The sequence below is a fragment of the Argopecten irradians genome, chromosome 12 (assembly GCF_041381155.1).
Source record: "Argopecten irradians isolate NY chromosome 12, Ai_NY, whole genome shotgun sequence".
NCBI lineage: Eukaryota > Metazoa > Mollusca > Bivalvia > Pectinida > Pectinidae > Argopecten > Argopecten irradians.
This window is the reverse complement of record NC_091145.1, coordinates 17782332-17798098: the sequence shown is the minus strand read 5'-3', so window position 1 is coordinate 17798098 and position 15767 is coordinate 17782332. Positions and strand designations below refer to the sequence as shown.

The following is a 15767-nucleotide window of genomic DNA, read 5'->3' as shown; positions in this document are numbered from 1 at the left end:
TTACATTTAGTATTTGATTATAGAGTAACAGTGATAATTAAATCTAAAACAAAATTGGTAGTTTTCTAAGTTCATCGTTTTATAGTACACAAATATAACAAAAGTTCCTTTATAACAAAATTTTATGTGATACAGAAATTCAAGACAAGATTTAGTACCCGGTATACTGTACATTTAATATAGACGTCTATCAGGGAAGATTAACAGTAAATCTGATCAATACCTTTATCAGTCTGTTTTTGAGAAGCAGACTATAGGTGTCGTCCTGACGTATCGAAGTTTTCTCTCTCAGCTGCTGGCAGGACTTGGCATAACCTGTTACATAGGAATATGATTAATATTATACATTTGTACTGGTAAAAAGTTTGGAAGATAATGGGAGATTACTCTTACCAATTACTACAGAAAATGATTTAAAATTTAATCAAATTATATATCATTCTTCAGCAAATACTTGTGAGGTTGGCATTAATAATCTGGCACAATCTGGCTTAAACAGGTTATAAGATAATACATAAAATGTCCTTTAACACTAAAGATACATTCAGCACAGAACCAAAGCCCCATGTATATTGTACTTTGTATTCTGTATTACAGTAGATTAACTATTGCCCTTGGTGTACTTACAAGGCCCTGAGTAACAGTCTTGCTTGTTGTCAGGCTTCAATGATTGAGGGCAGCGTTTTTTGGACCGCCTCCTGCCAAGGACATCAACACATATAACCTGTCGACGAAGAAGTCCCCATCCACATCGCGATGAACACTGTAATAAAACGTGACATGTATAAGTACAGTAAAACCTGCTGTCATAGCAACCATCTCCGTATAAGGACCAACTGCTTTATCAGACCACTTTCCCATATTTTAATATAATTTAGTCTCTGCATAGATATATAGATCATTTGGTTTTAAAGTGATTGTTTTTGTCTATAAATTGATCTTGATAGGAATGGTTTGACTGTATTGGTTTTTTTTAATAATCTATCATACAAAATCAATTTAATCACTGTTGTTGCCATACCAACACTTTTTTTTATATTTAATGAAGAGATCCAGTTTTTAACGGTAATGTCACTTACCTTCCCCCAAGGTCCGACCACCCAATGATGACGAGCTCCACATTCCCCCCGGTTACACACTCTCTGGGCGGAAGGTTTGATCGTTGATTGGCAGGTAAATGGAACCTCCCCAGGGAGGATCCAACCTTCCTTAGTGACGGCCTGGCAGACCACTTTTCTCTCCTGTATTCCCGCCCCACAAGTACTGTTACACTATAAAGTAGAATAACATAGAATGGCTTCATTAGCTATACTTAAAACATCTTTCATCTTTGCATATTACAGAGTTATTGTTACAAAATATGTTCTTTTAATTTTCTTCATTTTTTAGCATATTTGATTCTTGACATGTTTTATATACAGGTATTAGGACAACAACAAAAAGAATTAAAATCTGTTAACACTTATTTTGTCCTCCCCTGTATGCGATGTGTTGCATGTGGTGCTTAGTTAATTGTGTATTTTGGGAGGCTGGGGTATGTTTGTTTTGTGTCTCCTTGTGATAGTGCTGTGCATTTTCATTGAATTCTATTTTATGGTATTTTATTTCAAAACAAAATATTGTTGCTTACCTCCGTCCAGGGCGATGTGTTCCAGATAAATGGACACGGAAATTCACTACATCTACGTTTCGGTTTTGGCCGTTTTTCTCCAGCACAGTTCCATTCCTCTACCTCCTCGCCATCCAAATTAACACAAGTCACTGTTCGAGTCTTTGAACCGAAACCACACGTCTTTGAGCACTGGAAATTCAAAAATTGTTTTAAGAGTTATCTCCCTTACTTTATTGACTAATAATTATAGTTAACTGATTCACCTCTGAAATTTCATAATGGACTGGTCTAGGCTTTGATTTAGAAGAGCCTAAATGTGTCATCAGGGAGTGGATGAGTTAACTAATATCTAAATATGATGATATCAAATGTTCTGCAAAGTACATTAGACCAGTCCCCTTTCAGCCAGGAGAAGTTGGACCAGGGCTAATCTAGCTGTGATAACCTAGCTGAACTGAGGGACAAATTTATGTATTGTCTGTCAGTAAGAACGAAGAAAGTAAGGTAAGATTATTAGGTTGTACCTACCTCTGTCCAGTCCCCTTTCAGCCAGGAGAAGTTGTCTGTCAGTAAGAACGAAGAAAGTAAGGTTAGATTATTAGGTTGTACCTACCTCTGTCCAGTCCCCTTTCAGCCAGGAGAAGTTGGAGCAGGGCTTCCTCTCACACTCCTCCCTCTGTCTCGGCTTCTTCTTGTTGGCACATAATGCTGGATCAACAGTTCTCTGATGTCTGGCCTTACACTTGAGGCTACGGGTTCGAATACCAGTTCCACAAGTAACAGAACACTACAAAGAGTAAAATCCAAAGTTTAAACAGTCTCTTTGAATCAATATGCAATATAAATTTCCATACTGAACCAACATCAAGGTCTGTTCAGAATACGGTCATCAGCATTATTTTACATAATAAAATTGAATTTTACAAAGGTCCCTTTCATTACTTCTGTCGGTACGAGCTGATGAAGGTTACACACATCCTGTATACAGGTCAATATAAACCTTCCTAATTACTGATCAGCGACTTCAACATCTGACGACATTGCCTTATAACTAGTAAGCTGGTTTCTGTCCCATACAATACTAATAAAGTTTCAATTTATTTTTTTAAGTTTTCATTAAAACGCCTTTAATTGAACTTTATGATCTCAATCCATCCTTCATCAATGTCCAATTGGTACTGACCTTTGTCCATTCGGTTGCCTTCCATTTAGGACATCTGCCCATCTTGCATCGTCGTGTATTTCTAGGTTTCTTGCCACGACATTCGTTGGATGGTCTAGTGTTCTCCTCCTCGTCCACACACAGTACCTCTCTCTGCTGGTGGCCGCGGCCACATGTGGCAGAGCACTGAAAAATAACGAAAAAAGATTAATGATTCTGCGAGGAGTCTGAAAATGGCTCAATATATTGTATCAATAAATTGGCGAACAAACTTTTACATATCACATTAATCTGAAAGCCTAATTAAACATGCAGTCTCAGACTCTCAGTAGGTTTCTTTTCTTAGGAAGAGGACCTAAATAGGCAATGCCTGCTGTCTAATCCCATTTGACAATAAAATTGTTTGAAATTGAACGTTTCTTATCGCTCTTTAAAGGAAGAATTTCTTGACAAAAATTAATCAATTTAGATGAGCTCTTAACAATTTTGTCATTAAATCATGTTTTTTTGTAAAGAATATTTTCTTGAGGATTAGAAATAACACCAGGTCAAATAGGTTAGTAAACTATACTATGGTTGCTCACAGTATTAAGTTTGTGCTAGCATTAATAAAACAAAATTCTAAAAACAAAAAAACAAAACAAAAAATAAAAAATAACATAAAATTCAAAATTAAATTACCTACAAAAAATCATCATTTCACCTACAGGTTGAGTTATCATGCATTTTATAATGCAGTTTGAGTTATCTCGCTTAGATAGATAAAAAAAACTTTTTTTGTGTAGTATGGGTGGTTATCTCCCTTAGATATAGTTTGTACCTGTCCACAGCAAAAGTAGCAGTGTACTATTCTTCAGTTTGCAAACATCTGTACCTTTCAACCAAATCATCACTTAATTTATCACACAGACATCGCTTTATTTGAAGGATTTATGTTTCCCTTACCGAACTCTTTTGGGATGGAGATAACGGAAAGCCAGCAAACCCCCTTAAATTAACTTTGACATGAAGTTTTTCAGTAACAGGATCACTCATGTTAAAGGTAATTCTACATTAATTTGATGTTTCCATGGATGTCACATTTCATACAAACATGCCAGTCACTCATATCTACAAATGTCGGAAACTATTACAGCCTATTACTAATCTATCAAACACTCTGCAACGCACACACTAAATCTATATATTTAGTGACAGATACCATTAATTTCAAAATGTTAGATGGGATATAAATTCATTCAGCCAAGAATGGGTTACGAAGATTCCTAAAGTATAAAATTGACTAACTGGATTACAGAATCTAGAACTATAACCTGATGCACTGATAATAACATTACAAAATTCAACAAAGACATTGCAGACTGCAAGATTAACCATCAAATCAAAATTGATACAGGCAATCATACTAATATAGCCAAGCATACTTATGTAAAGATAAAACAATTTAAGCAAATGCAAACAGACAAACAAACAGACAAACAAGCAGACGGACACATAGACAGATGAGCAAATTAACAGACAGGCTGACATACAGGCAAGCAAACTGATGAGCAGACAGCCACATAGACAGACAGACAAATAGACACACAAACTGATGAGCAAGCAGAGAGGAAGACAGACACACTGGCAGACAAACAAACAAATAGACCTACAGATGCATGAGTAAGCAAATATAGACAACCATGTCCAGTCATTCTTATAATACATGCGTGTCTACTACCCACCTGTCCGTAATCTGTCTTAATCTACTAAGTACTGATATCACACTACGCTAGATACCTCCCCCAACCCATCCCCACTCCACGGAAAAGTCGGTTTTAATATCACAAAAAATATTGTTGGATCTGTATAGACTTGAATATGGAATGCGATATTGAAGTGATCTTTCTCAAGCAGAACTTGAAATATCAGCATCCTTGCAAAAATTGGCCAAACAATAGTCTAAACAAATTACAATAGCTGCACAAGATTATCAGAGCTAGCTGACTTATATTGTCTGTTGTATAAAGCACCGTGTGTCAGCCAGTCTAATGTGTCTGAACAGGGTGGCTTTTTAATTGAATATTTAGGATAATTTACATAAGCAAAAAATTGTTTTTAATTTCATCTTTAAAACTAAATTGAAACCTGAAATGAGTTAACAGCTTGTGCTGTACCTGGTGTATCCTAACTGCAGGCACTGCTCACTTCATCTCCTGTAAACTCTACAGCAAATTGTACAAGTGTGTTGAATAGTGATAGATAAAATCTGCGGCTTATTTCATGATCTGCGATGAATTTCAGCGCCCTCATCTCCTGTTTTTTACGAGTTTTATATATCAGTACAGGTATATATACAGTGCTATCTTTGCAAAACACCACACCCAAACAGGATTCTCGACTTAACAATATAGCCCATTCCAAATATCTACTTAGATTAGATTTTGATACTCCTCGCAGCATTTTGAGTTAAAACAGATCTGATTTAAAAACCACAAGAAAGACCTTATCACAGCTCTATGGTACTTAAATGACTAATTATGGGCTAAGTTTTATTGAAAGAATCATAAATTGTTCTGAAACAATATCAAGCTATCTAAATCTATGTAATGGACAATGTAAGTTTTTCTGTCAGAAATGTAATCTGTCATGTTATAAGTACCCAGCACAACGCCTGGTCTATTCATTGGATTGTAGTTATAATTCGTCTCTAGTCCTTAAGGATTAGCAAGGCTGCTTAGTTTTGTTTGTTTTAATATGTCCCATTAACAGGACCTACCAGGTTTAGAAAGTGGAATAAGGCCTGAGTATTCATAGAAAAATCACAAACCTACAGTTATGGTTAACATGTAAATGTACGGCTGCAAGGTTAATTTGTCAGGTCAATGTGAGGTCACGTCATGTTAACCTGGCAAAAGTATGGTTGTCAGGTCAAGGATAGGATTGCTATAAGTATGGTTGCAAAGCTTCCAATTAAAAGTGAAAGTTATGGTTGGCCTTTCAAGGCCAAGGACAATTGACTTGTCAATGTATGGTTGTTTTTTGATAGGTCAATGTATGTGTGCAAGATTGAAGTATGGTTATCACATAAATGTATGACCACCAGATAATGTATGGCTATCACGTGAAAGTGCAAGATCAGCTAGGTCATTGCATTACTGGTCATCCTAAGATAAGGCCTGGGAAGGTGAAATAAAATTAATTCTCTGGTTTACAGAAGGACACAAAGCTTACACAAGAAAGTTGCATTTAACATGTTTGTTTTCTTCCAACAAGTCATTAGATGAAGGTAGTTTAGTATAGTATTTGGAGATCTCTAACGATAACCAGACTAGCTTCATTGAAGTGTATATAATGTGAGGTGTGCCATTGCATTCACTGCACTGTTAAGATTTGTTATTTTGAGAGGCAAATTGATAATTTGAAACGTCCATTTAATTTTTTTTTAGACATTGATAATATTTTTACCCTCATATGTAACTCCAAGATACAACCCTCTGATGAACATGTTGCCATGGTTACAACAGCTTAATGTTGGTACCATTACATAAGTCTTGGAAACCATAGATACATGACGACATCACACAACACTTTCTCTTAATTCTGGCCCTGGTAACCATAGCAATGATTTGGTTCCAGGCAATTATTCTGTGTACCTGGTAACCACTGTCATGTTTCTATGGAAATGTATTGTTTTAGTTACCCTTGACCACCTTTGTTACCATGGTAACAAACACAAATTATGCTCAAAAGTCAGAAAAGGTGCCCAGATCGATTTCTCTTAGCCTTGTTTTATTGGATCAACATGCAAGCAAAAGACAAACAAAACATTAAAAACACAAAAAGAAGAGATCATAAACAGATGTTTAATACAAATTAATACTATAAGTTTTGTCATAATAAAAATGTTATCAAAAAATGACAGAAGTTTAAAAAGGACAAATAAAAATTGAAAATCAAAACGAAATGTGAATGAAAACATTAAAAATTGATTTGATACAACAACTCTGTGCGTGTAACAATAATTCCCACAAAGAAAAACATTTCTCTCATTAGTATCCGCCCAAGACCAATTAAAAACACTTAAAGATTCATACCATTACATTTTGAAAGTTTTTGTAACATGTCTTGATTGTTGACCTTTTAACATTTCAATGACAAAGTGTCAAGTAAAGCAGGGTAATGTTCATTTATTAAAGCGAGCTTTTTATCACAGATAAATTAGAGTAGGGACTATGATGTTATGTGTGAACTTCATAACTTTATAATCATATTAAAGGATTTAACAAAATGGTAATTTCCCCCTTGATTCTTAACTCTAAAGAAATGAAAAGTTGTATTTATTAAAATTTTGAAAACTTTTAAAATGTTGAGGGAAAAAAAATGTAGAGCATGTAAAAAGATCATTTAAATGAAACTGATATATAAATTGAAAATGGCCAGAAAGGGTATTTGAAGATATAGGTAAAATGCAATAAGGTATAAAAGAAATACAAGGAAATTTAGCACCATCAAAGAAATATTCAATAATAATTTCATGCAGGTCTAACATTTCTTGGTTTATTTGTATGAAACAATATGTGATATCATCAAAACAAAAATAAGTGTTTTCAGAAAATAATCTGTTTACATGATTATATTCAAAGTACAGTGAATTTTTAACAACCGATATTTATAGACTTGCATGCTTCCTACGTGAATATGATTCACATTATCTAGAGTGAAATGTGAATCCAGTGATATCAGAAATTGTGATTCAAAACATATGAGACCAAAAACTGGTAATGTATGTAAAAACAAAGTCACATTTTATAACAAACCATGTTAATTGTATAAATAGCATTTTGATATATAACAACCTTGTAAATGATAATATTGCTACACAAAGACAAAATGGCGAACTTCACAAAGACAAGTGACTATACTTTACAAAGATAAATGGTGAACTTCACAAAGACAAAGTGGCTATACCTCACAAAGACAAAATGGTGAACTTCACAAAGACAAAGTGACTATACCTCACAAAGACAAAATGGTGAACTTCACAAAGACAAAGTGACTATACTTCACAAAGATAAATGGTGAACTTCACAAAGACAAGTGACTATACTTCACAAAGATAAATGGTGAACTTCACAAAGACAAAGTGACTATACCTCACAAAGACAAATGGTGAACTTCACAAAGACAAGTGACTATACTTCACAAAGACAAATGATGAACTTCACAAAGACAAAGTGACTATACCTTACAAAGACAAATGGTGAACTTCACAAAGACAAAGTGACTATACTTCACAAAGACAAGGTGATATACTTCAATTGAAATAGACAAAGTGATTAACTTAAATAAAAAAAAATGAAATAATTTCACAAAGACAAAGTCATGAACTTCAAAAGGAAAAGTAATGAACTCAAAAAAGACAAAGTGATGAACTTCACAAAGACAAAATGACAAACTTCACAAAAACAAAGTGATTTAATTTAACATACAGTAAACAAGTAGCCTAAAGACATAGACAAAAATACTAACTTCAAAAAGACAAAGTGTTGATCTTCACAAAGATAAAATGACTAAATTCAAAGACAAAGAAAGTGACTAACTTCACAAAGACAAAAAGTGATGAACTTAAAGACAAAATGACTAACTTCACAAAGACAGTTATGAACTTCATTAAGACAAAGTGAGCAATCTTTTGTGACATACAAAGTGAATATTAAAGACAACATGATGAACTTCACAAAGACAAAGTGATTCTTTTCAGAAATACAGTGATAAACTTTATAAAATCTCCATTGTTATCATCAATAAACAAAACAAAATGATACCAACATAGAACTCTCTCCTCAGACCAGAATATGTAAAACCTTACACGTGATACAACACTCATACAATGTACTAGCATAATTAAACCAGAAACTGAATAGACATGTGTCAACACAACATTAAATTTCAAACTGATAAATTTGAGCATTAACCTAAAGCAAGTTCAATTTATCTATTAAACTCCAGGTGAACGATTCAAACAATGGCATTTTATGTTCAATCAACGATCACCTAATCTTTCCACTGTCAGAAATAAGAAACCACCAAAGTTATGTTCTCAAGTAATAGAGACAACATTTAAAACACAGCCTGAAACAAAAACCCTTACACTCTTGTTCCCACGACTTTCAACAACAAATCCTCATAGCAGACAAATAGAAAATTACCATAGCAACATGTACAATTGTAAGCATAGCAACATACACAACTGTTCCTAATTGCAAATAACTGCTTTTTTCCATAGCAACATGTGCAGCTGTTTACAAGGCAACATAGCATGTACAACTGTTGCCATCGCGATATAATAAGTAGTCCTTAGCAACATATATACAATATAGTTACCATAACAACATAATACATAGTTGTTATCACATAGCACCAGATACAAAGTCCCCCAAACATCATATGGTACAGAACCCCAGAACAAATGGTAATAGCAGCATATATACTTATCATATGATAAGAAACTCTGTTGCATTGACAAAGTTGTAGCCTAATTACCATATTTTACCAATAACTCTAAATGAATCACTGTCATATCACAGGTATAGGGGAGCCTCACCATCATCACCATCTGTAGCTCAGAAACAACTCCAACACAACTCTATCACAACACAACTCAGATATTACAACACAACTCAAAATACAACAACACAACTCAAAATACAACAACACAACTCAAATATTACAACACAACTCAAAATACAACAACACAACTCAAATATTACAACACAACTCAAAATACAACAACACAACTCAAATATTACAAAACAACTCAAAATATAACAACATAACTCAAAATACAACAACACAACTCAAATATTACAACACAACTCAAAATACAACAACACAACTCAAAATATAACAACACAACTCAAAATACAACAACACAACTCAAATATTACAACACAACTCAAAATACCACAACACAACTCAAAATACCACAATTCAACTCAAAATACCACAACAAAATTAATACCACAAGATGACCAAGTTACCAAAATCACAACAAAACCTTACATTTTAGGCCAGATATTTACAACATACAATCCAAAATTTACAACAACACCTAGATACTGTGTACCACAGAGCCTAAAATATACCAAAGACAACTTGATGAAAGAATCACAACAGAACCCCATTATACAACACAACTTAGATGAGAAATAAGACACCAAAATACAACAAACCAAAACTGAAAACCGCCATAAAACCAAAATAATACTATAGCAAAACTGTAATACTGCAAAAGAAATATGTATGATTCTGGATTTGAAATACCTCGACACAAGCTAAGATGCAAAGATCTGAGAATTTGTTAAATATTTTTTAGCAATTTGTATGACTGATAACTGCACATGAAGTGAAATTCTGTGCCGAGCGTCAAACTTGACTATCTCAGAATACAGTGAAAGGTTATTGAGTATAGGCCAATGTAAGAATCTGACTTCCATGCACTTGAACAATCTAATCACGGATCCAGCATGTGTTATCAGAAACATAAAGTTGAGGATTCAAACTGTTCAATATGAAAATTACGCCTCCATCACGTAAAAACAGCATTATCTTGCGTATAGAATGAGGTGAGAGAGATGCAGCAGTGTAGATACTTAACACACTGTCCCTCCTACTGAACGTGAACACAGCACTAGTTTTGTTGGAGGATAAGAAAACTACTTTATTACACATTTATGAATAAATTCACCGAGATTGCTGTTTCTGAGAATTTGAGAAAATAATAAACATTTTGTAATAGCACTAAATATGCTTGTATCATCCTCGAAATCGGATAAAAATAAGTTTTAAATGTAACCATTAAGGAATTTTATACCCTCAAATGAAAATTTGTTAGCTATCATTAAAAATTTGTCAGCTATCAAAAATCTTCCAAACTTTTTTCAGCAAACATTAAACAAAAAAAAACTGATATTACTATTAAAATGCCATGTATGGTTTTGAGAGTACTTTAATCATAAAAGATTTGAGAGCAAAACAATAATTCAAAATCTGATAATCTGAAATATTTTTAAACCGTCCTAGGTAAATCTTGTTCCCATCTTGTCCCAAAAACAATTCATAAAATATCTCTGATAGGCATCATTTACATCAGGATATAAGTTCATTTTTATCCTGAAATCTAAATCTTTGTTACGTATTATAGACACACAGACAAACAACAGCGACAGTTAAGCGACAAATAATAAGCAACATAAAGAAGCGACAACAAATAAGCAACATTTGACACAAAAGCAAAAAAACTGACATTTTTACAATTAATTACAACATGAGATAAAAATATCCCCAACCACAATAAGTTAATGCATTGTTCCTGTTGAGAAATTAAGTCACAACCACAATCTTCAAATCCAAAATGGCAGCATTCATGCGTCAATATCACAAAGGTTTGATCCTAATAAACAAATCACACAAAATATTGTTCATGGATTTGTGACCATTCAAATAAAGTTCTCATCAATTCTCAATTGCATAGTCTATCAATGGATTTGCATAGTTAAAATACTAGACAAATAAATATTTGAAGTAAAAAAAAAAAAATTCTTGCAAACATAATGCGTAGGGAGTGTTGAATATCCTAATTTAGTCATCTCTTTGCCTGAACTATTATATTACATATCTTGATCATTGAACAGAAAAATGATAAACTTTCCAATGATCTTAAAAATGCATCATATGTATTATAGATATACCAAAAATAGCAGCTCTCAAAAAGTTTGCAATAATTTCCAAACTCTATTACTTTCCTACTGTAAAAACAAATCTATGTTACAAAAAAATCACTATTGAAAACGAGTCCTCAATTTTGAGTAATTACCAAATTATTGCATTAGCAAGTGTGCTTTTATGTTTAATATACAAGTGCTACAGTTAGAAGTGCTACCACAGCCATTAGTTTGCAGGTTACATAATAAGGAGTGGTAGAATTACTAATTACTAATTAATGAGTTATGAGTTTAAAGAAGTAAGCATAAATATTGTATTAACAGATCTGCTAGAATAAATATAACAGCAAAGAATTTGTGAATGATGAGTATATAAATTTGATTTCATTAGGTCTGCTTTCAGAAAATAGTGGTAGAATAGATATGCATATATAGTATTATACATATTTTTCCCATTAAAGTGCTCCAAGCTTATCAGAAAGCTCAGTATATATGATATATATGTGGTGAGAGTTCCAGAAGAGAGAAAAGAGTCCTATACCACTATGTCTTCACCATATCATGCACATTCGAACACACTAGAGAATTGTAAGAAGATTGATGTCCCAGGCAACAATCGTCAAAGGAAGCCAACGCGCACCTACTGACCCCGCTGACGTTGCCTTTGTCTTTGTCTAAGAAGGCGTTGGCGTTGCCTTTGACGTTGCCGTCGGCGACGGCGGCGGTTAATTGCATTATAGCGGAGGTAATATTTGTACCAGGGATTGTCGGGTCTTACCGGTGACCAAGGCGCTATGTACCAGCGGCGACGAGTGCTGCACGGACCGTTGTTACAGAGGCGACGATTGGGCGGCATGCTTGTCATGTTGCATAAGGAGTTGGAAACGGTCCTGTCGTCAAGGAGACACAGGACGCGGCGACTTTGTTCCCCATCCTTACCACACGTCACAGAACACTGAAAAACAATATTAACTGTCAGTGCATCATATCATGATATTATTATCATGTACAAAAAGAAAATCTATTGGTTGATCAAATCCTGGCGCCGATTTCTCGAAAAACAAAATTGCAGACTTAAGTCAAAAGTTAAGTTTTTCTCCATATGTAACTTATATGAAAACTTTAGACTTAAGTCAGTTGGAGACTTAAGTTTGTTTCGAGAAATCGGGACCTGATCTTTAACTACACAAAGTGAAAAATAAGGTATCCTTGCTAACTTAATGAGGGAAATTATTGATAAATTAGCAGATGTCACTTTCAATATAAGATACATGTAATTTAGAGAATCAGCATTGTATCATGAATTAAGTACAAAAATCTTACCTGCGACCACATGCCCGTATTCCAGGTGCCACAGGATTTTGCCTGACATCTTTCGATCTCGTCTGGTTTCTGTCCAAGGTCACACTTGTCACTGGCTCCATGTTCGTCCTGACAAACCACCTGTCGCCGTCTCCAGCCCGATCCGCAGGTTGAGGAACACTGAAACAAGAATACATCCAGTATGAAAATTTTAGAATTTTTTGTTTTCGTTCAACAATAAAACAAACATGCCTTGTTCAGGATGGAACAGACTTGGGTGAGACTAAATTCCCATAATGGCAGAGACATCAAAACAGTATTAGAACATTAGAAATAATCTTGATGTCCTGGTGAACTAAATGATTTTTATACAATATCACAAACACAGACCTGACTCCAGGGTCCGACTCGCCATTGCGTGGTTCCCTCCACATTGTTGGACGTTATCACGACAGTCTCGTAGGCATCCTCACCGACTGTCGGACAATCTCCTCCATTACACACTCGACTTGTCTCTGGACGACGTGACCGGTCACACTGACCTTCGTCCACTCGACGTCGGTTGACATGGTAACAGACGACTTGCCGTGTTGAGACTCCTTCTCCACATGAGGCACTGCACTGTTGGTACAAACAACCTCTGGTTTAAATTTCATCTTTCTTAAAAAATGATATTACCATATTCGACCCAATAAATGCCCCCATCCCTATAAGCAACCCTACCCCTTTTTGAGGTATCAATTTCACTTACTTTGGATTAAATGCAAACTGAAAATATGAAAATTGTGTCAGTTTCTTAATTTGATTTCTTTTGCTAATTGATTGATGGCTTACTTTGTACAATGTTTTATTATGAAATTCTATTAAGCGCACTTTCTTTTCATTGGGTCAAATATGGTAATTGTGAATAACAAATCTACAAGAATGAGGTACACAAAATAATGAATAACGATCAAACTCTTTCAAGCATTAAGCATTAATTTTAAATTTCCAATCTTTTTTCTTCAAATAAATGGTCTTTAATCCCTTTTTAATTCAAATTTTATCATTTTTATTTTAATTTGCTAGTGATGTACCTCTCCCCAGTTCCCTGACCGCCATATTCCACACGCTGCCCTCACACAAGGCTCTCGCGATACTGGCTTTTCCAGGTTCCTACAGAGACTACCACTTTGAATACGGCCAAATCTGTCCTCGCATCTGACATAACGAAACCTTGTTCCCTGGCCACAGGTCGCCGAACACTGTAATATTACATATAATACAATTATAGTTTGTCATCTGCTTTAACTCATTCACCCCTGAAAATTCATAATGAACTTTTCCAGCCTTTGAATCAGAAGAGTTCAAGTCTGTCTTCAGGGGTGAACAAGTTTGGCAATCTATAGACGAGCTTTCACTGTAAAATATATCAATTGCATAAAGCAAAAGGGAGATAATTCTTACTGTTTTATGCTCTAAAGTAACAAATTGTGTTTGAAGGGAACAGTTAGCAAGAGAGAGTACAATAAAAATTAAATCAAGACTGAACATCAATACAGAGGCAATAATAACAGGCAAAAAGTTTTTTTGATCTCATACCATGTAAAAATTGTGTTATTTTGTCCAGCAGATTTTCAATAAACCTACCCATGTCCAGTCGCCAATCTTCCAATGAACGTCCAGTCTGGCCGCTGTCCTTGGTGATGCCCTAGTGGTCGTCAGTGGCGCCGTCGGTGACAGAGGTACCTGGGTGGTTGTCGTTGTAGGTGTTGTAGTAGTTGAGGTAGTCGGTGTTGTCGTAGTTTGTTTCGTCGTTTGAGTAGTGGGTGTCGTTGGTGGGATGGTAGTTGTTGAGGTAGTTGTTGGTTCGGTGGTAGTGGTAGTAGCTACCGTAGTGGTGGTAGTAGTGGTGGTCGTCGGGCATAATCCAGCGTAACATTTGCGTGTGTCGTAAGGCTTAGAAGTCGGGTCGCAGAGTTCTTCTGGCAGGATCTCTCCGTGGTAATGACGACAGTCAATACGACGCTTCGCTACTCCATGGCCGCAGGTAACAGAACACTGAAAATAAATTGGAAATGATTAACCAGAAGTTAGGCTTGTATTTTTAAGTATTTTCCATTTACTTTGCAATTGGCTACATAATTTAGAATGAAATTTGATATCAATTCAAGCTTTTCATCAACTTCTGCAAATATTTGGTAACCTTATAAACAATAATTTTTCTCATAACCATTTACCTTAAATCTTATTTGATTACCAATGCATAATGTTGATAGTCTAGTTTGAAATACATGTATGTGTATGTTTTAAGAAGAAATTCATGTATATACGACAAAATGCCAGCCTCCTAATATCAAGGAGGTGGGGAGGGAGGGGACACAAAGTGACAAACACTAAATGCCCTCCCACTTTTTGCCCAGGGAATAAATATTCATATAGAAATATAACTACATTAATGAGACTCAACTTTTATGAAAACATTCACTATAAAGCACTTAATGATACCTGATTCAGAAAAAGGCATTACTCAATGGTAATACACTCTATAATACAGTGCATAAGTAAGTCAGTGTATAACTAATCGCATAGATATTTAATCAGTAAATAAAATCTACTGATGTTGAAAAATAGATCTATATTACCGAATAAGTAGACTTTATATACCAAGTGATATGAGGCTATAATAGCAGTTTTGTAAGCATTCAACATTTAGTAGATATTTCCAACCCCAGGCTGGTATCTAAACATCTCCAGACAGCATAATGGTCCTAACAGGGTCGCGGGTGACTGGGTCCTTAAGGGTCATGGGTGGCTGGGTCGGTATAGGGTCGCGGGCTGCTGAGTCGGTTAGTGGGGCGTGAAACGTGTCTGTGTATTGAATCACTTATCGTTACAGCTCAATATCCTAAAATCTCGTAACTGTGATATATATGATTAGACGTCACCATCAGTAACAGACAACAGTCAGATGTTATCAGCCGTGCACACTTTCCGTTCCTAACAA

At 35.0% G+C, this 15767-nt stretch overlaps 1 protein-coding gene across 1 annotated transcript in view; it reads right to left on the bottom strand.

Moving 5' to 3' along the window:
* The window catches only part of LOC138304716 (A disintegrin and metalloproteinase with thrombospondin motifs 9-like), a 151441-nt gene that overhangs the window by 6191 nt on the left and 129483 nt on the right, over positions 1 to 15767 (bottom strand). Inside the window, exons 24-34 of the mRNA XM_069244956.1 lie at positions 14411 to 14821; positions 13858 to 14025; positions 13172 to 13402; positions 12803 to 12961; positions 12258 to 12434; positions 2796 to 2960; positions 2226 to 2399; positions 1631 to 1801; positions 1080 to 1271; positions 628 to 763; positions 224 to 315 (exon numbers count right to left, since the gene is read on the bottom strand). Coding sequence (XP_069101057.1) covers positions 224 to 315; positions 628 to 763; positions 1080 to 1271; positions 1631 to 1801; positions 2226 to 2399; positions 2796 to 2960; positions 12258 to 12434; positions 12803 to 12961; positions 13172 to 13402; positions 13858 to 14025; positions 14411 to 14821 — 2076 coding nt within the window. The remainder of the gene's footprint in view (positions 1 to 223; positions 316 to 627; positions 764 to 1079; positions 1272 to 1630; positions 1802 to 2225; positions 2400 to 2795; positions 2961 to 12257; positions 12435 to 12802; positions 12962 to 13171; positions 13403 to 13857; positions 14026 to 14410; positions 14822 to 15767) is intronic.